General features: G+C 42.6%; 2 protein-coding genes across 4 annotated transcripts in view; one reads left to right on the forward strand and one right to left on the reverse strand.

The window, feature by feature from the left end:
• Nucleotides 1–7949, reverse strand: part of ASB5 (ankyrin repeat and SOCS box containing 5) — a 29225-nt gene extending 21276 nt beyond the window's left edge. The window contains exon 1 of one of the 3 annotated variants that reach the window (XM_035111803.2): nt 7627–7949. In XM_035111803.2, the coding sequence (XP_034967694.2) occupies nt 7627–7822 (196 nt within the window). In that variant the 5' untranslated portion in view covers nt 7823–7949. Of the gene's footprint in view, nt 1–1560; nt 2545–7626 lie in introns of those variants that run through there. The other 2 variants (XM_035111799.2, XM_035111802.2) reach the window with 2 other exon arrangements.
• Nucleotides 7950–13554: 5605 nt separating this feature from the next.
• SPCS3 (signal peptidase complex subunit 3) lies at nt 13555–24336 on the forward strand. The gene is made up of 5 exons (XM_035113483.2): nt 13555–13999; nt 18898–18971; nt 20646–20722; nt 23183–23298; nt 24190–24336. The coding sequence occupies exons 1-5, from the start codon at nt 13857–13859 to the stop codon at nt 24320–24322; spliced, it is 543 nt and encodes a 180-aa protein (XP_034969374.1). The 5' UTR covers nt 13555–13856; the 3' UTR covers nt 24323–24336.
• Nucleotides 24337–24346: the final 10 nt, after the last annotated feature.

Genomic DNA, 24346 nt, shown 5'->3' on the forward strand with positions numbered 1-24346 from the left:
TCATGCATCCCTCTTGAGGTCATTATTTGGACTTACAAACTCTGTTAAATATGAGTCAATATTCTGCGAGCTAGGAATACTACCTCTATCAATAAGAGCGTAGCTGAGGACTTTGAAATACTGGGTCTTCCTTCATAATAGAGCGCTATCTCCTAACTCTCTCCTTTACGACCTTCTAAGTGATAGTATAAGCTATAACCTATCACTGACTTGCAGGAGAAAGTTGAACTCAATAGGACTAAAGATAACTGATTTTGAAAACGTTGACCCCAAAGAAGTCTGGAAAATTATTAGAAAGACTCTTATAGAGAAAAGCACCCTCTACTTACTTGAGATGGCGGGGCGCAGCACCTGCTCCCCATTACACCTGAACCTCCCAATGTGTAGAGACTTTAAAGGGGGATATATGGCAAACTTGAAGAGTCAGGAAGGGTGCAGGCTCTTCATGTTGGCTAGATTCAACGTGTTCCCCTCTATGGAGACAGAAGGAAGATATCTAGCTCTCCCAAAAGCCGAACGTTTATGTAAATGCGGGAAGAATGAACCAGATACATTGGACCACATTTTCTTTTCCTGTAATTACAGTATTAATGCGAGAAGACGATTGCTGGATGCTTTGCAGGTGGATGCATCGATCGCAGCAATGCCAACTATTCAGGGGTTATTGTCAGATAATAATGATGGAGTTACTTTAGTGGTGGCTGAGTTTTTGTGCTCGGTTTACGCAGAGAGATTGGGCCACTGTGGAGAGGACCAGGGGATGCTAATTGAAAATTGATATATTGCTCTAAAATACTAAATAAATTAATATGTATTTTATTTCATGAAGTTTATAATGTGAATGTTTTACTCATTATTTTGTTCTGAAGCTTCTGAATTTGTCATGCCTAATAAAGGTTATTGATTTATTATAGTAGTGGTATCCCTAGTAAAAGGAGCTACTTATCTTGTGGTCCTGTTTAACTAACTTAAGCTTTTCTAGGTGCCAACGTATTTATGATTCTGGCCATAAATGTTAGCAAATCTAGTGTTGTCTACAGGATAGATTAAGGTCGGGAGTGGGACACTTGCACCTGGGGGCCAAAACACATATCTTAAACCTTTGCATCAGGCATAGGCAAACTCGGCCCTCCAGATGTTTTGGGACTACAACTACCATCATCCCTGACCACTGGTCCTGTTAGCTAGGGATGATGGGAGTTGTAGTCCCAAAACATCTGGAGAGCCGAGTTTGCCCATGCCTGCTTTACAATTTCCCCCCTTTTCTGGCCCCTCTCTCAGCCCCTTTTCTCTGGCCTCATTCTCATTGCTGCTGACCTTTTCAACCAAATTTGTTTTAATGGTGTAAGTATTTTATTTGTTCATTTTAAATTCTGCACACGTGTACAGGAACATGCTTATCCTGGGCATAGCTGCCAAGTTTTCCCTTTTCTCGCGAGGAAGCCTATTCAGCATAAGGGAAAATCCCTTTAAAAAAGGGATAACTTGGCAGCTATGATCCTGGGAGATAGAAAAGCTGAAAGTATTTGATGAGAAAGAGGCGTTCAAAAGTCTGCTTACCTTTTCTGGTGGGCAGCATTGCGGCCAACATCGGGCTCCGCAGTGATCCGGCTGGGGGTGGAGATTGGCCCCCTCATTGTCACCGCCCAGCTATGTCACCAGCGCTGGGTGGGGCTCAGCCCAGGGGCAGCCCCGCTGATGAATCAGTGTTGGCTGTAGGCGTGGCCACAGGAAATTTAAATCATGGCACAGTTGGGGGGGAGGGCATTCAAGTCATATGACTCCCCCTATTGGTGCTTTACCCTTAGCTGGTCTCCCGGCAGATGGGCAGGAGTCAATATATAGTCTGGCTTCACCCAGTGCCTAAGACGTACCACTCACATCTGTAACTGATAAAGCTGTGGCCTATTCAAACCTATAAACCAAAACCCACTTGTCTCTGTGTTTATCCATCCACTAGGGAACTGCGGGTCACAGATCCTCAGACCTCCTACATTAATGAAAGAAGCCATCTCACATAACTACTGCTGAACAAAGCAACAACAGCTACCAGACCATGGGAAAGAGCAAGTGTGTGTGTGTGTGTGTGTGTGTGTGTGTGTGTGTGTGTACATGTGAAAGAGAAATTATGGTCTGTCTGTGAGACAGAATGGATGAATGAGCATATATGAAAGGGAGGATGCAAACCTACATGGGAAAAAGAAGGAAAGAGATCTGCTTTGCATAGATTTTGAGTTCTTTGCCATAATCTGAAAAACGATCAGAAAGTATCTCTGCTTCTGTGTTTTCTAGAAGACAATCTTAATTTTTAATAATATGTTGCATGCAAGTGCATTCTGGGTGCGGTTTAATGTGAACATTAGATTCATCTACTTGAGCTATAAATGGAATTTTAGTTTTTCCTTTGTGACACTGTTGGAGTCTGGATTGTGTAAGAATGATATGTGATGATGGCTTGATATCATGGATGAATGTATTGTTTGGTGGCAGGGGACAAGTAAACACATGGAACAGGTCTATACCTAGATTACACAGTGTTTTCACTTGTCTTCTGCCCATGGGTACAGGGCTCTACCCCAGCTAATGTCCTTTGGGACTGCCAGCAGGAACTTGACTTGCATATTGCCAAAAAGAGGAAATATATCACCTGAAAAAGGACAATAGTAAATATTTGCTTGTGTTTTTCATATGCTAATTTGTATTTATAGATGCAGATTCAGAATTACTTAATATAATTTAAAAAGAAATACAATTCATCTCACTATAATGAGAAAGACTGACTAGGTGGCCTGGCTGTTCAGTCTGCTGTCCAGGTGCTAATTGTTGATAGGGAACTTCAGGGTTCCTGCTTTCCCTTATGGTTATTTACTGTTAGACTGGTCTTGGACCAGAAAACCCTTCAAAGAGAGAACTGCCCTCTGTAAAGTATGGCTTTGCCACTAGGACCCTCCCAGGTACTAAAACGTTGTCTTTCAGGAATTGATGGCCCTAGACACTGACCCTCTATACAAGCATATGCAATAGAATCCATGCCTACAAAAATGCCCAGTGAGTCAGAGTAAGGAAGGGAGAAAGCAGCCCTGTATGAATACTACATTAGGGATGCACATGTTAAGAAAGAGATTTTATGGCTTTATCCACAAGTTCAAGATCTTGACAAGGGAAAGTCCACTTCAAATGGGGAAAGTGGTAACCCTAACCATCTATATGAATGCAACTAACTCATTATACCTCAACAAATCTATTTTTTAAAAGATATTTTATTGAAATTTTCAATTATACATTTTCTACCATTAAATACCCACCATTATAATAATACATTCATTGACTTCTCTTCTTCTCTTTCCATGGTTCTTTTCTTTTCATTGTTAATTTCCCCATTATTACTGCATATTCTATTAGAACCATTACAACAATTTAATTCCACCCCCTTTTCATATCACCTCATCTTTTTATACTGTTGAATTTACCTTAATACGCTAGCGTTTTCACTTGTTTACAATTATTTCCCAAATATTCTACCAAGGTTTTCCATTCCTCTTTGTAGACCCGATCTTCTTGTTCTCTTATTCTGCTGGTTAGGCCTGCTAACCCTGCTTATTCCATCATTTTAAGTTGTCATTCCTCCTTCTTAGGGACTTCTCCCACCCTCCATTTTTGGGCTAACAAAATCTGAGCTGCTGTAGTTGCATACATAATTCCCCCCCCCTGATTTCTGGGAACCTCCATCTGCACCATTCCTAAAAGGAATGCGTCTGGGTTTGGGGGGGGGATGTTATTTTAAACCATTTTTCATCTCATTATAATATCTCAACAAATCTCTGCGTATTAATCATTTGGTGGGCATGGTTGTTTTTTTTAAGAAAAGAGCTTGTGTAAAACCACAGTGCTCAACTGTTGACTACACAGCTTCAGAAAAATAAAATGCTAAATCCTGCTGTTTTTATGTGTTGGGTGCCATGTGCCATATTCCTTTCATGACCACTAGAGCGCTATTATACCTAGAAAGCTAGGATGTTCCTATATAGTTTTTATTAATAGAACTATGATCTATCTGGAATGTGAGCTGAGAAAACATCTTGTACTATTTTTCCTCGCCCAACAACTGTTGTTGAGTGACATTATCAGTTGCAATTGTTAAACAGGGTAGTAGGAAAACATTACTTATCATTCCTAACTGTATGAATGCCGTCAACCTCTTCAGATAACACATCAAGAAATATGAGCTTCTATGGAATTTCCAGAGCTTATGAGGACAATTCATAGGTATGACTAATAAAGGAGATGGGTGATGTAGGCTGCAACCCTGTCTACAATTGAACTCAATGAGGTTTACTTCTGAGAAAATCAACCAAGTGTCTAACCTTGGCTTATGAAGGGGGGGGGGGTGTCCCTGCCATTAAACCACAGTTTCTAGTGTGGGTTTATGTCAAAATGCAAGTAGATAAATAGGAACCGCTACAGCGGGAAGGTAAACGGCGTTTCCATGTGCTGCTCTGGTTTGCCAGAAGCGGCTTTGTCATGCTGGCCACATGACCTGGAAGCTATACGCCGGCTCCCTTGGCCAATAATGCGAGATGAGCGCGCAACCCCAGAGTCGGTCACGACTGGACCTAATGGTCAGGGGTCCCTTTACCTTTTTAATTATAAATTACTCAGAAGTAACCCCTGCTAAATTCCGTGGGGGTGGCTCCTTTGATACATTCACAATAATGTCATTGTTGTGGAGAGTCATCAGCCACTGTATTATGGGAATTCTATCTCCACTCTGCACAAAAGCTACGGTATGTATGTTGACATGCAGTAGTACATTACCATTTTGCGTGCGTTCAAAGCACATGTGACCATGCACATGCGCACCCGCCGCGAATCCGGAAGTGGCAGGAAAAGTGTGCGTAATGGGGTAGGCTTAAACACGCTCTGCCACCACACATGATGACCTGGAATACAACCCCCGGGCAAATCAGGGTTTGCCTATATATGCAGACCCCCAACTCCCAGCCTAGGGAGTCATTCCAGGAGAATGCCCAGTGCAGAGGTTCCCCATGCATGTACTAGAAAGAGGAAAATAACATATGGCAACACTTTTTCCCTACCACAAACATCATAATATCTATACTGTAATCTTAATTGCAGCTGGAGTGTTGTTTGGAAGAACTGCACTTAGATCCTTGCAACAATTCAATCAACTTAACTTCTATTGTGTCCAAAGCAATGTTGTAAGTATTGCCTAAAATAAGGATGATTCATTCTCTTGAGTGTGTATTTTGAGCCACAAGGGAGGCAGAAACCTTCAGAATAACCTGAGGGAAAATTCCTTCCTGATTTGATAATGCTGTTGGGAATGTATCTAACTTCTAGCCATTCATTTCTATCTAATCTTAGCACTTTAACACATACCCTTCCCATTTAATTTCCTAATGCTAGTTGTTGCTATATTTTGTGTCTAGAATCTCTTCCAGTGGCTCCAAGGGAGTATTTTTGGAATGATTCTCATGAAGACATACATTAGAATTAGCCACGTGTCAGCCATTCCCATAGGCTGGCACTGGAAAACGCTTTTCCATAATGACCACTCCCCACACAATATGTACTCTTAATAGGATTTATTTCAGAAGCACTCCATTGGAAGCAAACATGTGGCAATGTCACCTCAGCGAAAGAGAAAATACTCAATTACAGGGAAATGAAGTATAATATATATCAATAAATAGTATCCCATCTGCATTCAGCTCAGGTTTAAAACAGTATGAGACTTATGTTCTGGGTTGTTGTTTTTCTGATATCCTACTTATTTGATAATTACAGTACACTGTTTTATGATATACGACACCTTAAATTCTGATATAATGAAGGGTGGTATAAAAATGTTTTAAATAAATAAATGGGAAACTTTCTTCAAGTCTCTAGCTGTCATTTCCTGTTAAGGGCATTTTTAAACACTTGATATGTAAATTGACTTACATTTACCTTAGTTTATATTGCAAACCTATTTTTAGTAGAACTACACTGCATTTAAATACATTGCAATAACAATATTTACACAAGGAACAAATACAAGAGAGGGTCAGATGTATTATTGTCACAGATGGAAACAATATGCACTCATGAGGAAATACACCACATTGAAAATTAACTTCTTTCTTTAAACATAGTATTTGGGATCATGATAGCTGGGACAACAACCTGTGAGTTGGCATTAAACCCTTCCCAATTGATATTTAAATATCACAAGCAGTTTGTAGGGAGGAGGCAGTTGCAGGCACTGGCAGAGGAAGAGGAGCGTGGGGGGAGCGCACCGTCCCCGGCAGCGCAATCCCGGTGGGAAGCCATTGCAGCTGTCCCCTGCCCGCGCTGGGCGCCACACTCCCTCAGGTGGCATGCCACGCCCCCAGGACGCGTGCCACACCCCTACGGGTGGCGTGCCACGCCCCCGGGATGCACGCCAGCCCCGGCCCCGCCTGCTCTCCACTCCCTGGTGCCGGAGCATGAAGCTCCGCCACTGGTTGCAGGATTGTGTTAATAATTTGCTGGGTCAAGGGGTGCCAAATAATTACTTCAGGCCTTGCCACCACATAAGACTCTTTCTTGGACTTGGACAGGCCCTGGCACCAACAACACCTCTGGCTTCTGCAATATCATGGGCAGAACCCTAAATCTTTAAACCTGGCTGTACCAGAGAATCAAAGTGATTATAAATCTCATAATGTAAAATTCTGTACCATTTGTTTAGAATTGATGGCCTCCTTTGACACACATGCTTCTGGGATTTTGAGTATAAAGAACTCAAAGCTGACCAACAACACACAAATGCTGCAGTGCAGCCACCACTCATATAGACCGCAATTACATATTACTTAGGAGTGAATTGCTAAATGCCGAGGCCTAAGAAAAGTGAGCTCTATATATCTTTAGCTTGTGGCATGTATATACTTTTTTGAACACATTTACAAAACATATCACATCTTCATAATATAAATGTTTGAAATTTTATAAACCAGATGATTTTACTACTACCTTCAAAAATATTAAGAATCAGGCTCCACTCTATATTATAGTTTTGCATTAAAAGTTAAATAGTGTAATGGCACAAATAATCTTGGTAAACAAGGGTATATAAGGAGCTGTAGTTACCCTATGCAAGCATTATGAACGTCAGCCAATACTATAAACACATTTTATAGGCATTTTCCTTCCTCCATTTGATAAAAACAGAACTATAGCAAATGAAGATTAATTTCACAATTTTAATTTTCTAATTTACCATGTTACTCATGTTAGATTGAATCTTTTTAAAAAAAGTAATCATAAAACAGCCTATAGCTCAGTTGGTAGAACATGAAACTTTTAATCTCAGGGTAATGGGTTCAAGCCCCAAGTTGGGCGAAAGATTCCTGCATTACAGGGGGCTGGACTAGATGACTCTTATGGTCCCTTCCAACTTTACAGTTCTGATTTTATGAAATACTATTCAATGTGAAAATAAAGTGGGAAAATCTGGCCAGTAACAGGTTGCCTAAAGATTATGGAAAATTACAGATTAGTTTGCTTAAAGAAAATACTTTTTATAAGTTAACAGTTCAATAACAAGAAATGACAAAGGTGATAAAGGAAACAAAAGCGTACCTTGTTCTTGAGGAAGTCCATAAAACTCAGCAGCTATTCTTGCTGCCTCTTTACGGTTCCCTTTTACAATATAGAAATGGCTGAGTATTGCGAGGCTGATTTTCACAAAAAGCTTAAAGCAGAAAAGCGAAAGTATCGTAAAGTAGACATTGGATAGTTGTTGGGCAAAAGGACGATTTTCCTCTACGACAGTCATTGCTGCACAAGAGGTTTTGACAGTGTTTAGATACAGCTCCAAAATATGTCGATAAGATAGTATGGCTCCAGCCAGACACTCCTAGGGAACAGCTGGTGCTGAGGAAAGAAAATATCAGCTGGTCATGATGCTTGCAGCTCAAAATATGGGGATTATTTATACTGTACATAGCACTGAGTTCACTTGAGCTCCTGCTAGTGTGATGGTATTTCAGCTGGAGAAGAACACATATAAACAGTTTCAAACACTTTGAATATGACACTCCATACTAAAACAGTAGCTTCGTTCCACAGCTCACATATCTATTGTGTATAATCACATCAGTTTTGCATCTGAAGAATAGTTGTCAAATGGTATGATTTACAACTTGTTCCTTGTTTTACTCCAGTTTTAACCACCTGCTGTCAATTTGAAAGATTGTCACCCTCGAAACGTGATGAACGCACATACACACGTTCGTTGGATCTTTTATTATAGTGACGTTCTTACATTTTCTCAACATATTTATTTCAAAAGGATGAGTTCTCTTTAATTAGAATGAAATGGAAAGCCAAGCCAGGAAAAAAGGTTTGGTGTGTTAACTAGGCTATGCCTAGGACAGATCCCTGGAAGGGAAGGAAGCTGATGCAATTTTGGAGACGTGTGTCTATGCCTGTTATAATGAATGTTGTTTAACGATTCGGATGTATGTTTAAACACCAGTGGCTTTGCTTGAAATAACTTTTAATATGAGCTTGTGGAACTAAGGCTGTGTTTCAGATTTCTACTAATGGACACATTCTCAAATACTAATATGGTCTTGAAACCAGAGGTGTCACCAAGTTTTTAGAACACTTGGGACACAAAGCCATGATACAAATTTGTATATGCAAATATATATATGTGTATATGCAAATTTAAACAGACTTTCAAAGAGAAAGCTGCCCTGCAGGAAAAATGATTGTGTTTTTTTTTTAAAAAAAGTGGATTGAGAAACTCAGGTGTGATGCAAAAGACTAGACCAGGAGTCAGCAGACATTTTCAGCAGGGGGCCAGTCCACTGTCCCTCAGACCTTGTGGGGGGCCAGACTTTATTTTGAAGAGGGGGAATGAATGAATTCCTGTGCCCCACAAATAACCCAGAGATGCATTTTAAATAAAAGCACACATTCTACTCATGTAAAAACACCAGGCAGGCCCCACAAATAACCCAGAGATGCATTTTAAATAAAAGGGCACATTCTATTCATGTAAAAACACGCTGATTCCTGGACCGTCCATGGGCCGGATTTAGAAGATTGGGCCGGATCTGGCCCCCGGGCCTTAGTTTGCCTACCCATGGACTAGACTTTCTCCTCCACCAGGTCACCCCTGCTTAAAAGAAACAGAGTCTTGTTTGCCTGATAGCTATTCCAACTTTCTAGGGTTTGAAGCTTTGGGGTTTAGACACGATGGCCCTGGCAAGTATGTTAGGGAAATTACAGATAAATGGCCTAGGAAATAACTGGCGAATCATTTGGATTCTGTGCAAGAAATAGCCAGCTTGTGAAGACAAACTATGGTTTGGAGAAAAACAGAGATACTGTACCCAATTTCTTGGACTCTGAATTAACAGCATTTTGGGGTGCTGGCTGTATCCCTAAAGATCTGATGTGGAAACAGTGAACTCTGATTGTCTGTTGGAATGTTTAAGCTATACCTCCACCTACCTTCAACCTGTATATTTGTGTAAAAAAACACACCCTCAAACATAAAATGCCAATAACCCTGCAGTGGCCTTCTAAATGTGGGTAAGTGCTGTGCTCCTGCATCTCAGCATAGCTGCCAAGTTATCCCTTTTTTACAGGGATTTTCCCTTATGCTGAATAGGCTTCCTAGTGAGAAAAGCGAAAACTTGGCAGCTATGCATCTCAGTGCTTGGAGAAGTGGTGTGTGCAACACTAATGTGAGCCTGTCCGCATCAGTAGTGTGCGCAGAAGTAGTACTGCTTGTTTAAAAGCTTCAGGAAAGAGAATAATATTCCATGTTTGAGTAATTAATCTACAACCATTGACCCCAGAGAGCCTTTCATATCACTTTCTCTAGGAATTGCATCTAGGGTGAGCTACTTCAGAGCTGCAGGGGTGGGTGGCAGCTTCAGTGCCTTTGTGATATCGCCAGCCAGTACATCAATCCATCTCTTATCTGACAGCTGTTTGCAGAATTCCATCCCAAAGCAGTAGCTGTGACAGGCATGCCACTGCTGCCAGATCAAAAGGGGAAGTAACCAACAGAGCTTACCTACATATGGTGAAGCAAAAGGCACTCTGAGATATGCAAGGTCACAGGGAGAACAAATGCAGGCTAATTATGCTACCCATTCTCATAACATCCCACCTGGCCTGTTTACAACACTTGAGATTAATAGTGAGAAGTCGGGGAGAACGAAACGGGGAAACAATTGTGCACGGAAAGGCTCTAGGCAGAAGGAAAAAACTGCCACATGAACTAGTCACAAGGTTAGAAATGTCTGGCAGCACGAAACAAACACAAAGCCCAGCACAGCTGCTGCTTGGTAACATGATTGGCAGTGCATGAGCGGGAAAAGGAGTGCATGAGCGGGAAAACGTTCTCCAAGACAGGGTCAGGGAAGAGCCAGCCTCCAGCGAAGGAGTTGCTACAGACAAAACGGCAAGTAAAAAGACCAGGGGGCTGTTGAATATCCAACTTTTGGAGAGAGAGATCCAACTTTTGAGCTTATGAGGAAAGGCCACTAAATAATGGAGGAGAGGAGGCCTAAGTTGGCTTGGCTTCTGGTGGCCCTAGGGAGGAGACAGGCAGCGTGATGACCTCAGGGCTCTCTACTTTCGCTCACTCAGGTAGGCATCTCAAGGTGCACAGGTGGGTGGGTGTTGCCATCAGGGTCTATGAGGTAGTTGGCTAAAGATACGGGAAGCATCAATGAAGCTTACTAAGATGTTTCCTAGCAGAGCTGGCCTATCAGACAAGTGGGAGGAGTTATGTGGGATGCAAGAGAGTGGACCAAAAGAGCTGGTTGGGCCATGCAGGAGCCAGGTGAATGGCTTCAGTGCCAATCAAAACCCTGCACGTTTTCCTAGAGTATCCTGGATTCAAACTAGTGATGTCTTGTATGTGAAACGTAAAACAAACAAACGTAAAAAAAAATGTAAAAAAAGAAAGCCCTGTTGCAACAAGCCATGCTCTTCCTACAGACCCTGTGCTGTTGTCCCCATCCCTGCCATGCTTGTCTGATGCTGCTGGAGCTGAATGGCAAAGAAACTGATCTGTGATGTTTCAGCATGGGTTTGAGTCTTCGGTGCTTCCTCTCTTTTGCCCGACTTTCCCTTTTTGTCAGCTTAGCAAAAGAAATGTTAAAAATGTCGACCAATTCTAACAGTTCGGATGAAGCATCTACTTAATAAATGGTGGCAAGTTAATAAATAAAATATTACTACAAAAAGAAAACAAATAGTCGTAATTAAAAAACCAAGCCCACGTAAGTAAAATACAGTAGGTGGTAAATAACCATTAAAGTTGTCAAGGGGAAAAACCAAATAAATCCATAAACAATTACTTAAGAAAGAAAAACACATATTATGTAAGAAATTATACACAGCTTAGGATCATCTTAATTTGAGGAAGCTCTATGATCACATATTCTCTTAAACAGAAAGATGAACATTGCATACTGCCCATTCAGATCTCTGCCACTTTTGCCTGCCATGTTGTACCCATAAAATCCGTGATGTACGTTCTCTTAAATGGAAGCTATTTCCCCTGCCTCTGCTTTTTGCATAAAGAATCCTTACTGGCTGCTAATATGATATAGATGAGCCATTTTTCTGTATCTTTAGGAGCCACATATTGCAGATTAGTTAGTAAAAATATTCTAGGATTTAATTGAATTCAGTGGAATTTTTAACTTCACCTCTTTGAAAAGTTCCTCCTCCAAACCAAATTACTTTGAAACTCTTAATTAAAACAAAACCCAAACCCGCTTGATTTGCAGCATGGGGAGCTGGTGTTTAAAGCTAACAGATTTTGCAGGGGCTTATTAAACTAGTTCCTGCTTTTCTTAGATCCTAGCCAGGATGTCAAAATATACTGAATTAAAACACACACTCCCCACAGCCAAAGTGAGCGCTTTCAGGCACCATGAAGGAACTGACCCATAAGCCTTGTCACTTGAACAGCTTGCATTGAACAGCATTGCATTTCCGTGTGAAGAAGCTCGACTTCCCTCCATAGAGATCAGTTCATAGGTGGATTCGAAAAGCTGCTGTTTTAGCAGACAGCCGTCAGGCGGCACTCGCAGCCTGCGGCGACTAGCGGCGGGTTTAGACTGTTCCTTTGCATGCAGACCGGAATTCCTGGCTGTTTTTGACGCCTTGACTATTTACCTTCAGAGTGGTAACAAGGCAGTTGCTCATAAGGCAACAAGGGAGATGTTCTGGATTTTTTCGGTGCAGTGATTTAGTTGCAACGCGCGTCCTCCTCTAGAAGGAAGGACTAAGTTTACGTTTCTCCAACGTCTGTGGGTTATTTTAAAGAAGGGTTTTTAAAACGCCCTGCAAATGCCCATTGCCCCTCTTCCTGAAGATGGGCTAAGGGTAAAAGGACCCCTGACCATTAGGTCCAGTCGTGACCAACTCTGGGGTTGCGGCGCTCATCTCGCGTTATTGGCCGAGGGAGCCGGCGCACAGCTTCCAGGTCATGTGGCCAGCATGACAAAGCTGCTTCTGGCAAACCAGAGTAGCGCACGGAAACGCCGTTTACCTTCCCACTGTAGCGGTACCTATTTATCTACTTGCACTTTGGCATGCTTTGGTTGGCAGGAGCTGGGACCGAACAACAGGAGCTACCCCTGTAGCGGGGATTCGAACCGCCGACCTTCTGATCAGCTAGTCCGTTCTCACGGTACTGATTTGGACTCTGGCTCTTTATCACCTTGCGCTTGCCACAATTCATTCAACTTCGGAGTAGCTGCAGTGCGTGGATTGCCTACCTGAAAGTGATTTATATCACAATCCTATATCACAGCTCAGTGCACTCACGGGAGCAAACCTCACGATCTCCACAGTGCAGGCGGTAGCTGAAGTTAATAATGACTTAAAATAACTCTCTAACAAAGCTTTGTTTAAAAAACCGATTCAGTCTTTTTTTTTTTAAGCAGTCTTTATTAGCGAAATGAAACCTCACCAGCAAAGGTTTCCATCGCGGTACTACACAGATGAGGCAATTGAGGCATGTCATCAAGATGCAGGCAGAACGATTACAGTACAAACCAGGATAAGCAGATAAGCTAATGTCGCTAATGTCCATATACTGTAACTAGGGCTTGCGATCGCTAAACGCACAAGCCCTGTTGAGCTCAGTGGGGTTTACTTCTGAGTAGACATTCACCTTGCATGGCAAATGCCACGAAAGATGCGCCCCAACAAACGCACACACCTCTCGGGCTGCAGCAGAGGCGAAGGTAGCCGCTTTCCCGCCCTTCCGCCCCCGAATGCCGCTGCTCTCCGTTCACTCGCGCGCGGACATGTCGTGACGCTCCGACTGTTCTGTGGGGATCCCCGGTCCATGCCAGAAGATGGTTATCCTACTATCACTCTAACCTTTCTTATCTCTCTCGTCTCTCTGTTTTTCCCCCTTGCGGCGGCGGCGGCGGCGGCAGGCGGGCGGAAGCGACTCTTCGGGGCCGATGGGACTTCCGGGCAGGCCGAGCTAGGGCGGAGGGAAGGGAGGCGGGCAGGAGGCAGGCAGGCGCAGGGACGCTGGCTGGGCTCCTCCTCGCGCGGGCGACTGGGCGGGCTCGGCTTTTCGGCGGCCGTTTCGGGCCTCTTTTCCCTTTCAGCCACGCAGCGCGGCAGCTCCCACCCTCCTCCTGTCTTCGGTTCCCCGCCACCCGAGGCTCGCTCGCTGGTCCTGCCTGCGTGCTTGAGACGGCGGAGGCGGGTGGCGCGACCGGCCGGCCGGCGAGGAGGGCCGGAGCGAGTGAGCGAGCGTGTGTGTGTTTGTTTGTGTGTGGTAAAGGCCGGAGCGGCCGGCGGGGGAGATGAACACCGTCCTGACCCGCGCCAACTCTCTCTTCGCCTTCTCGCTGAGTGTGATGGCGGCGCTGACCTTCGGCTGCTTCATCACCACCGCCTTCAAAGAGCGCACGGTGCCCGTCAGCATCGCCGTCTCGCGGGTCATGCTGTGAGTGAGGGGCGAGGGCAGCGGGCGGTGGCGAGGGGGTGGGGGTCCTCTCTTCCTCCTCCTCCTCCTCCTCTTCCTGGGTGCTGAGCCCCGGCCGCCCCTCCTCCCAAGTCGTTTGAGTATTGGGCGGAAAAGGTTCGCCCCTTTCTCAGCAAGGATGTGGGGTGAGGAGACTGGGGTGCAGAAAGCCCAAGCCTGACTTGCTTCGAAGTATTCCCCCTTCTCCACCCCCACCCCCCAAATATCCATTCCCCCTTGTGGAGCATCCTCATGTGCAAAACGTTAGTTGTGCAACGAGCCATCTCCCTTCGTTCGATTAATATTTACCTGTGGTCCTCGAAGTGATGGGGGGGGTGCATAACTTATCAGGATGTCTTTGTGTGCGCCCATGGCAGTGGCTGATGTGTATTACAGTTACCCCACCTCCCTGCAATTATTATTATCCCCCCCCCCCCCGCCAATCAGTCCCATCCCTGCTGCAAATAAGTCGCACAATGGAATGTTCATGTTAAATGGGATTGTCTTCGAAGACGGATAAAAGCGTTGTGTATTATTGATCCCGCAAAGCTCGCCCGTTCTCTGTGATATCAGCTAAGTTTGGATTCCCTTTTCTCTTTGTCGATTATGGATGGGTCTCAGAACAGTAGACCTTTCCTTCCTGTTCTCTCGTTTCCCCTTTGTGCGAGCCAATGAGCGAGCACCACGAACTCTCTGGTGCTGTAGTGTCCGCCCTCTGGCAGGCTCCGTCCAGGGTGTACATAGAAAGGCAACGCGGCTATTTGGTTTAGCACACGTCAGTGGCTGTTGCCCTGGCAGCATATTGCCAAGCATATGCCTGTTTCCATGCAGTTGGGGTGGGGTGGGGGGGCAGTGTTGTTTTACAGCAAATTCCCGTGCTGTTCTGACAAACACAAGTCCTGCTCTCAGCATTGCTGACTGGTGTTGCTCTGAATGGTTTAATAGATTGCTGTGCATCGTTTGTGGTGCTTGCATACTGATTTTACGTTCCTTGGTGCACTTGGAGCTAAGAAAGAACACCTTAGCTGAATGTGTTAAATTATGGGCTTCAAACATCATTGTTGTTGTTGTTGTTTAGTCGTTTAGTCGTGTCCGACTCTTCGTGACCCCATGGACCATAGCACGCCAGGCACTCCTGTCTTGCACTGCCTCCCGCAGTTTGGTCAAACTCATGTTCGTAGCTTCGAGAACACTGTCCAACCATCTTGTCCTCTGTCGTCCCCTTCTCCTAGTGCCCTCAATCTTTCCCAACATCAGGGTCTTTTCCAAGGATTCTTCTCTTCTCATGAGGTGGCCAAAGTATTGGAGCCTCAGCTTCACGATCTGTCCTTCCAGGGAGCACTCAGGGCTGATTTCCTTAAGAATGGATAGGTTTGATCTTCTTACAGTCCATGGGACTCTCAAGAGTCTCCTCCAGCACCATAATTCAAAAGCATCAATTCTTCGACGATCAGCCTTCTTTATGGTCCAGCTCTCAAACATCATACTCTATGCTATTAAAATGTGCTAAATTGACTGCTCTTCATGAATAAAAGCATGGCAGTGCATGGAGAATTAGATTTGTTCTGGTGTTCTCTCGCATTGTGCCTCTTGGCAAGAACATTAACATTAGTTGCCAAGTGTCATCATCGCACAATGGCTATGATAACTATAACTCGTAAGGTAAAGGAAATTAAATTATGTAGCCTATACATTATTGAAATCACAGATGACATTCACTTGGCTCAATTTTGCCTAAATTTCTTGCCCAACTCCTAAGTTCCCTTCTGTTGCCCTGCATAATGTTACACGCCACCCCAATGTCCGAGCGGTGTGAGATTCCAGGTGAGGCTCTTACCCAGGGTTTGGTTTCCTCATTCCTAGGGACAGTAGAGACTGACTGATGTCTTTAGGATGTATGGTTTATCTACACACACACCCCTACCCCTGTGATGGAGGGACTCACAGCATTAACATCCCAGAAGGTCTTGCTTCTCCCATATTCACAGCCTTGGATTTCAGCAGAAATCAGGCATGACTCTCACTCTCTGACTTCTGCTTGCTTCTAGCAATAGCTCATGCTCTCATTATGGCTTTTGTCTTCTCACTACCAGCCAGAAGGTGGTCCTCCCATTTGCCTTCTAGCACAAAGTAACTTCCTTATTACAGATAAGCTGGCCTTGCTACTTCAACAGTGGAATCTTCCAAACACAACCCTATAAACATTTCTGTAGCCATGATACTTTATTTATGACTTACAGAACATTTGCATTCTCTAAGGGAATATTTGTTTAAAACTTTTAATTTTTCCAAATTTTGGAGAATGTTTAGATATGCATGTTTAAAATATCCAAGTAAAGTTATTGGCTTGGATTCTAAGATAAGTCAACCTTCAGGAAGTTTTTTTTTTAAGAATTAAAAAAAATATGTCCGTTTTTAGCTTGCCCCCCAATAGAATCCTGTCTGGACGGTTGGAAGGCCTTGAATAACAAGGGATTTTGGGGGGGGGTTGTTGTTGTTTAGTCGTTTAGTCGTGTCCGACTCTTCGTGACCCCATGGACCATAGCACGCCAGGCACTCCTGTCTTGCACTGCCTCCCGCAGTTTGGTCAAACTCATGTTCGTAGCTTCGAGAACACTGTCCAACCATCTTGTCCTCTGTCGTCCCCTTCTCCTAGTGCCCTCAATCTTTCCCAACATCAGGGTCTTTTCCAAGGATTCTTCTCTTCTCATGAGGTGGCCAAAGTATTGGAGCCTCAGCTTCACGATCCGTCCTTCCAGGGAGCACTCAGGGCTGATTTCCTTAAGAATGGATAGGTTTGATCTTCTTGCAGTCCATGGGACTCTCAAGAGTCTCCTCCAGCAGCATAATTCAAAAGCATCAATTCTTCGGCGATCAGCCTTCTTTATGGTCCAGCTCTCACTTCCATACATCACTACTGGGAAAACCATAGCTTTAACTATACGGACCTTTGTCGGCAAGGTGATGTCTCTGCTTTTTAAGATGCTGTCTAGGTTTGTCATTGCTTTTCTCCCAAGAAGCAGGCGTCTTTTAATTTCGTGACTGCTGTCACCATCTGCAGTGATCAAGGAGCCCAAGAAAGTAAAATCTCTCACTGCCTCCATTTCTTCCCCTTCTATTTGCCAGGAGGTGATGGGACCAGTGGCCATGATCTTGGTTTTTTTGATGTTGAGCTTCAGACCATATTTTGCGCTCTCCTCTTTCACCCTCATTAAAAGGTTCTTTAATTCCTCCTCGCTTTCTGCCATCAAGGTTGTGTCATCTGCATATCTGAGGTTGTTGATATTTCTTCCGGCAATCTTAATTCCGGCTTGGGATTCATCTAGTCCAGCCTTTCGCATGATGAATTCTGCATATAAGTTAAATAAGCAGGGAGACAATATACAACCTTGTCGTACTCCTTTCCCAATTTTGAACCAATCAGTTGTTCTATATCCAGTTCTAACTGTAGCTTCTTGTCCCACATAGAGATTTATCAGGAGACAGATGAGGTGATCAGGCACTCCCATTTCTTTAAGAACTTGCCAAAGTTTGCTGTGGTCGACACAGTCAAAGGCTTTTGCATAGTCAATGAAGCAGAAGTAGACGTTTTTCTGGAACTCTCTAGCTTTCTCCATAATCCAGCGCATGTTTGCTATTTGGTCTCTGGTTCCTCTGCCCTTTCGAAATCCAGCTTGCACTTCTGGGAGTTCTCGGTCCACATACTGCCTAAGCCTGCCTTGTAGAATTTTAAGCATAACCTTGCTAGTGTGTGAAATGAGCGCAATTGTGCGGTAGTTGGAGCATTCTTTGGCACTGCCCTTCTTTGGAATTGGGATGTAGACTGATCTTCTCCAATCCTCTGGCCATTGCTGAGTTTTCCAAACTTGCTGGCATATTGGGTGTAGCACCTTAACAGCATCATCTTTTAAAATTTTAAATAGTTCAGCTGGAATATCATCACTTCCACTGGCCTTGTTATTAGCAGTGCTTTCTAAGGCCCATTTGACTTCACTCTCCAAGATGTCTGGCTCAAGGTCAGCAACCACACTGACCTTGAGCCAGACATCTTGGATGTCTGGGGGATCTTTTGGGGGGGGGGTCTCCCAAATTGGGTGGATTTCTGCTGTGCCTGCATCTCAGTAATGCCCCATTCAGCAACCCGCATTCCATGTTGCTCAGGAAGGGAGGGGAAATGTATTCTTTCTGTGAATTTCCTTAAGTTAACTTTGGTTACATAAGGAATTAACGGACACCTAAGGAAGCTCTGAAATTTCCTATAGGCGGGCCACCTAACCATGCATAAATCTAGAGGTGTATGCCCAATTCTAAGTTCATTTTAGCAGTTTTACTGTGCTGAAATTACTACTAAATTGTCAGAATGTTAATTTTTGTGTTATGTCTCATGCAGCTGTTGTGTCTTGTGAAGATTAGTTTCTTTACTGTGAAAAGCAAGCAGGCCAGTAGAAGAGGGATGGGGTAATTAATCCCTCCTCAACCAACCTGCTCACTTGCTTAACTGCCTGGAATGCTTCAGTGACTTTGGCTACCAGGTGAATTGTCAAAGGCTGTAATAATATTGTATTTGTACATGCCTGACAATATTGTAGCGCTGTTCTTTAAAAAATCAAGTTAGCCTAGTTCCTAATGTCATCTATCTATTTTCTTACTGGAGCTCTTGTGAAGAGAAGTATATTTAAACTGTAATTATTGTTGTCCATTTAAACTGTAATTATTATTGTCCATTCTACATTCTGTTACAAGGGACCAGCCTCAGCACCACCTATGTTTCCCATTTTTTTTCCACTGAATAAGAGTATCCTTTCTCTGAAGACACTAATATTATCTTGTGCCAGCTGCAAAGAAGTTTGAATAATGTGGGGTTTTTTGTGTGTTTTTAGGAAAAATGTAGAAGACTTCACTGGACCTGGAGAAAGAAGTGACCTTGGAATCATTACTTTTGACATTACTGCAGATATCCTTCATAAAAAATTTGTAGAGCTTCAGAATAAATCCTGTTTTTAAGTACTGATTACTAGAGGGTGAGAAAATGAAAAATCTATACATCTTCGAAGCTACTTCTAACAAAAGCTGGAAATGGAGAATACATGATACAGATATTGAAGGCTAGAATGTTTGGTTTATATTTGACTGTTTTCTCAACTACAGCATTGTTATTCATGTCATAATGATACCTGATTTTTTAGCGTGGTGCTGAAGTAACACACCTGATCACTTAAACATGGTTCAGTGGGCTACAAGCTTGCACACTTCTTTTATCTCAGTGGTGAATTCCCCTTCCTTCCCCTTTAGTGCTATGGTGTTGCATTACTGAACTTTGCCAAGTGTTTGCAAACCAATTTATAAATCCGGTGTCAAATGATGGTTAAAGCTAACCATGGATACTCTGAACACAAATGTTTATATTAAAAAAAAAAAAAAACAGAAGGGGCCCATGCCCCTAGTAATTCATGGGAAACAATGCCACATTTTGTTAATCCTCATTTTCTTGCCCATTATCTTTGCTTTGCTTTCTCTCTGTCACAACTCTCCCTGTTCTCTCTCCTCACCAAATTGTGTGTCCCCCCTCTCCATCTCTTTTCACCCACATCATTTCCCTCCAGTCTTGCTTTTTGCTCTGCTGCTTGGCCTACCCCCTCTCATTGCCTAGTATGGCTGCCTGGTTGAAACAGGACAGGCAAACTGGCACAAACAGCCATGCACCCCTGAGTCCAGGAAGCAGCTGAGTGCCCACCATTGCTATTTTCAGGCACCTGCAATCTGCAGATGTTTTCATAAAGGGTGAAAACGACAGTGGACAAGTGTTTCAGTTAGAAGTTCCCCAGGGAACTGCAATGCCCTAAGTGTTTTCATTATCCCAGTGGGATTTCTTGTATTGAAACAGCATACTCGGTGTCTTATCAGAAGCTCCCTTTGGCTTCATCTGTAGTTTGCTATGTAGAATAAGGAACTGCTGTTTGGGTTACACAAGTCTGAAAACTGAACTAGTTGTACTAGTCATTGGATACTGGCCTAGAACTCTAGTACATACCGGTAAGAGACTTCGGCTTCACTTCAAAATCCAAAATCCCTCCGTCCTATACCTGGAATAAACAGGACTGGCATGCATATATTCTATTACCTGTTTAATACCAGTATCTGACTATGCTTTTATTGATTGTAAGCAGCATCTAAGGTAATGTGGAATTAAAAAGTTTTAAAATGAGCAAAAATTGTTTATTTGAAACAATATGAATAATTCATTTCCATTTGGAGATTTTTTAAAAAATGAAATAAGAATTGGGACTCATGGAAGAATGCAGGGGAGTTAAATAGATTTGGAAAGGGTGGGTGATCACCCCTTCCTTTCTGCCTCTTATTCCCCCAACAACCCCCCAACACAAAAATAAGAACCTGTAGCAGTTTTCTTTTTTTACAAAAGTAAAGCTGCTGGTCTTGATCTACAAAAATTAACGTCATGAATCTTCAGTTAATATGTTGTTTATCACAGAGAAAAGCCTTAAGTTGAGAAATGCCTTCTGAAGAGAACATTTCTGCTTTAAAATGCTTGGATAGTTGATCGGCACTGAATGAGTATTTTTGAAAATATTCAGAATTTGAAACAATATATGTTCCTTAACGTTCACACATCTGCACAGTATATTTGACTGGAATGTGAAACAATTATTTCTGTATTTATCAGCAGAATATTCAACAAAGAACAATGTAAGTATAAATTTTAAAGCGGTTAAATGGAAATGCATACTAATTGCATAGTTATTTCTGTCAACCCATGGAGGGGTATCAGGAAAAAACTTAAACACGTAGCAGAGTTTAAAATAAATAAATAGACCAGAGGCAATTGTACTTCATCCAGCAGAGCTTTTACTGGTACTGAGGCAAATGAGCATAATAGTCACAAATCCAATACATTCAGGATTGGCACAGTCCATAAAAATGCAGTCGCAGCACTTACAATAAAACTTGCAATACTTATAATAAGACAAAACCTTAACACTATGGTGGTACCTCAGTTTTCGAACGTCTCGGAAGTCGAACGTTTCGGTTTTCAAATGCTCCTCGGAAGTCGAACAGGAAACGCGGCTTCTGATTTTAGTTTTCCGTAAGCAAATGCTTCCAGAAGTAAATACTTCGGGTTTCGGAAGTTGAATGGTCTTCCGGAACGGATTACATTTGAAAACCAAGATACCACTGTGTAGCATACAGAAACAGAATACCAGAACAACTGGAGGTAGAAAGAAAGTGACTGAGAGCCAGGCTCCTCCTGGCCTGACTATAATAGCTTGACCTTGACAGAAACGACAACAAAGCCAGCTGTACTCTGCTTCCCAGCAGAAATAACCCAAACAAAAACCTTATTCCTGTTTCTTTCACATAGAAAGAAAACTCTTTCACAAAGAGAAGGAACCTTCTAGAGCCCCCTTGAATTAAGCAGAATAGGAAAGATCTCTACACATCAGATCAATACTTTCTGTGCTAGGAAATGCAAACTGACAATTTCATAGTGTCAGAATACAGTAATTTGTATCTCCTGCTTCCTGTGTTCTCCCATTACTACTCCCATCACCACCCATACAATGCCTATGTTGCATATTGAAGAGGGAACTAAAAGGCAGCTTGTGGGATGGGGCGCTTATACTGTATACTAATGTTTGGCAAAAGTTGGAAACTGTTTCTCTATTCTGAAAGTTTGCAGGTAACTGATATCTCCAGCTTAGATGCATATCTGAAATCTGTTTCACATGGTTGTCTGTAGAAAGGGAAACACTTCGGTTTTCAAACGTTTAGTGTTGTAAAGTCCCCAGCACCTTCTAATGTCTGCATCTATGAATGTACTCATGGCTGTCTTACCCTGATACAACAACTGTGCCACTGATGGTTTGTAGAATATTTAAGTGGGCACTACATAGAAATTGGTATGTTACCACTCATAATTCCTGTCCTTGCCTAAAAACTTCAAAAACATGCCTGTGTACTCATGATTGTGCTAGTTACAAATTATATGGATGGAATAGTGATGCTCTGGCTTCTTGGATCATTGCACAATTTATAATTATCTGCTGCTTGTTATATTCTGATTGTTTCACCAGTCTCTGGCTTGGTTCACGCATCACGCAAAACCATAGAAAACCAGCTGTGGTCTAATGTGAATGAGGAGCTTGCTAGTGCACTCTACTGAAAAATTCTCGCTTTGCTTCTCTCCTGTTCTTGCTGCTGCAATGCCTCTGGGAAACAAGTCAGATTTTGACTTGTCATGATGGGCAAATATCTGTGTTTGTGGTTTCTCTCCAAACAAACCATGAGCAGTACTCAAGGTCCTTGGCTTATTGCTTGTGGTAGAAGAGTGAACCATGAGCCCAAATTCATGTTATAACAAGGTCGATTGTCTTGTTTCCCAGCAGTGCAGCATGAGTGGTAGAAGAGGAGCAGAGCAAAACTTTTCAGTGCACAAGTGCAAATGTATATTTACATTCAAGCATAGTTTGTTTTCATCTGTGGTTTAATGTGGTGTGATAACAGGGTCTCTGTAAACTGAAAGAAGGCATATCTTTCTCCAAACATTGCCACTCATATTTTGTGATTCTTGCTAGATAGATCCACCGAGTCCCCAATTCTTGTTTCATATGTTCATGAACATGGAACTTTTACAAGGGCTTTCTGCAATGTTAGTATATTTTCAAAAAGAACCTCACCACAAGTTCTGCAGAAAACATGTAAATAGGCTGGAAATACTAGTTTATTCCAATTTCCATTTTAGTAACACCTTATGTGAGATTGGCATTTTGGGGAACTGGGCTGCAGTTCTGAATCTGTGTCTGGTGCACAGTCATAGCTCTGAATTACTAGTCAGCTATGCACACAATACAAATATAGATAACAGTAACAAAGTCTGTTTCATTACATGTTGATTTTTCCAAAAGCATTTCACGAACTGTTTACTTCTTTTTATTGTAATGCTACAATGTTTTTTCAGGAAGTTTTTTTTTTTTGACGATGCTTTACTATGTAGTTTACTTTTGAACCTATAACTCTTACGATATCACTGAAAGAAAACAGCACCCCTCAAGCCCTGTGTGAATGGCTATCTCCATGTTCAGCTTCCTTGGTGATAATTTTTTGCCATTTTCTATTCCTTTTAGTGATTAATGGCAACTTTAATTGCAGGCTTTGAACCAGGTTGTCCTCTGGGACAAAATTATTTTGAGAGGGGATAACCCAAAGCTGCTGTTGAAAGACATGAAATCAAAATACTTCTTCTTTGATGATGGAAATGGTCTCAAGTGAGTAAATTCCCTTCCTGTATTCGTTTTGATGATGTATTTCTGATATGTATGCAGTGATGTAGCTGAGTGAACTCGTAAGCAGAGAGAATGTTTACTTTCAGGAATGCGCTCACGTTGTCATCTACGTTCTTTTAGTGCAATAACAAACATTTTCTTATCACAGGCTTTCTGTCAATATAACACACTTTGCAAACAGCCATATTTCACATAACTTACTATGTGCAAAATCCAAGTTCCCCTTGTGTCTTTTGCAGCCACATTTAATGTTGCTGTGGCTGTACCAGCTGGAAGTTGTCGAAACTTTGGAGTAGTCGCCTCATTACCTGCAAGCACAATCTAACCTACAGCAGCTAAGCAGATGAAACCAGTTAGCACGAGCGATGAGACAGTGAGCAGGGTGGGGATGGGGAGCAAGATGCACGGGGAACAGTTATACTAGGAGAGGGTTCTTATATAAGAAATGTTGGAAATGATGGAAGGAAAGCAGCAACCAGAAAAAGTGTTTACAAGGGCTCACAGAGTTTCTCCTTTTATAGTGCTTCTGCTTCTGGATTTAGGGTTCAATACATTAGTGTTCTCAAGTCCTATTGAGTTCTGCAGCACTTCCAACGCTTAACAGTAATCTCTTTGAGGACACTTCCTGCAGATTAGCACATCTAGAGTTTGGTATGTTTTTAAGATGCAAAGTATCATAAATGTCATTGCCATTGTTTCTTGGTGAGAAAAATGGGTCCCTTGCATGTGCATGTGGCCAATGGATTGTATGATGAATAAGATTAACGAATTCTTAATGCTGGCATACATGGTCCTGCATGCTGCAGCGTTTATTGCAATGTACACTGCTTAGAGTATTCAAACGATTCTACTAATACTGTGTTCAAATTGCAGGGGCAACAGAAACATCACATTGACGCTTTCATGGAATGTCGTACCAAATGCTGGCATCCTACCTCTTGTGACAGGAGCAGGACACATATCTGTTCCATTCCCAGATACTTATAAAACGGCAAAAAGCTATTAAATTATTATGCTGAACCTTGAGTAA

The sequence above is a fragment of the Zootoca vivipara genome, chromosome 9 (assembly GCF_963506605.1).
Source record: "Zootoca vivipara chromosome 9, rZooViv1.1, whole genome shotgun sequence".
In the NCBI taxonomy this organism is placed as follows: domain Eukaryota; kingdom Metazoa; phylum Chordata; class Lepidosauria; order Squamata; family Lacertidae; genus Zootoca; species Zootoca vivipara.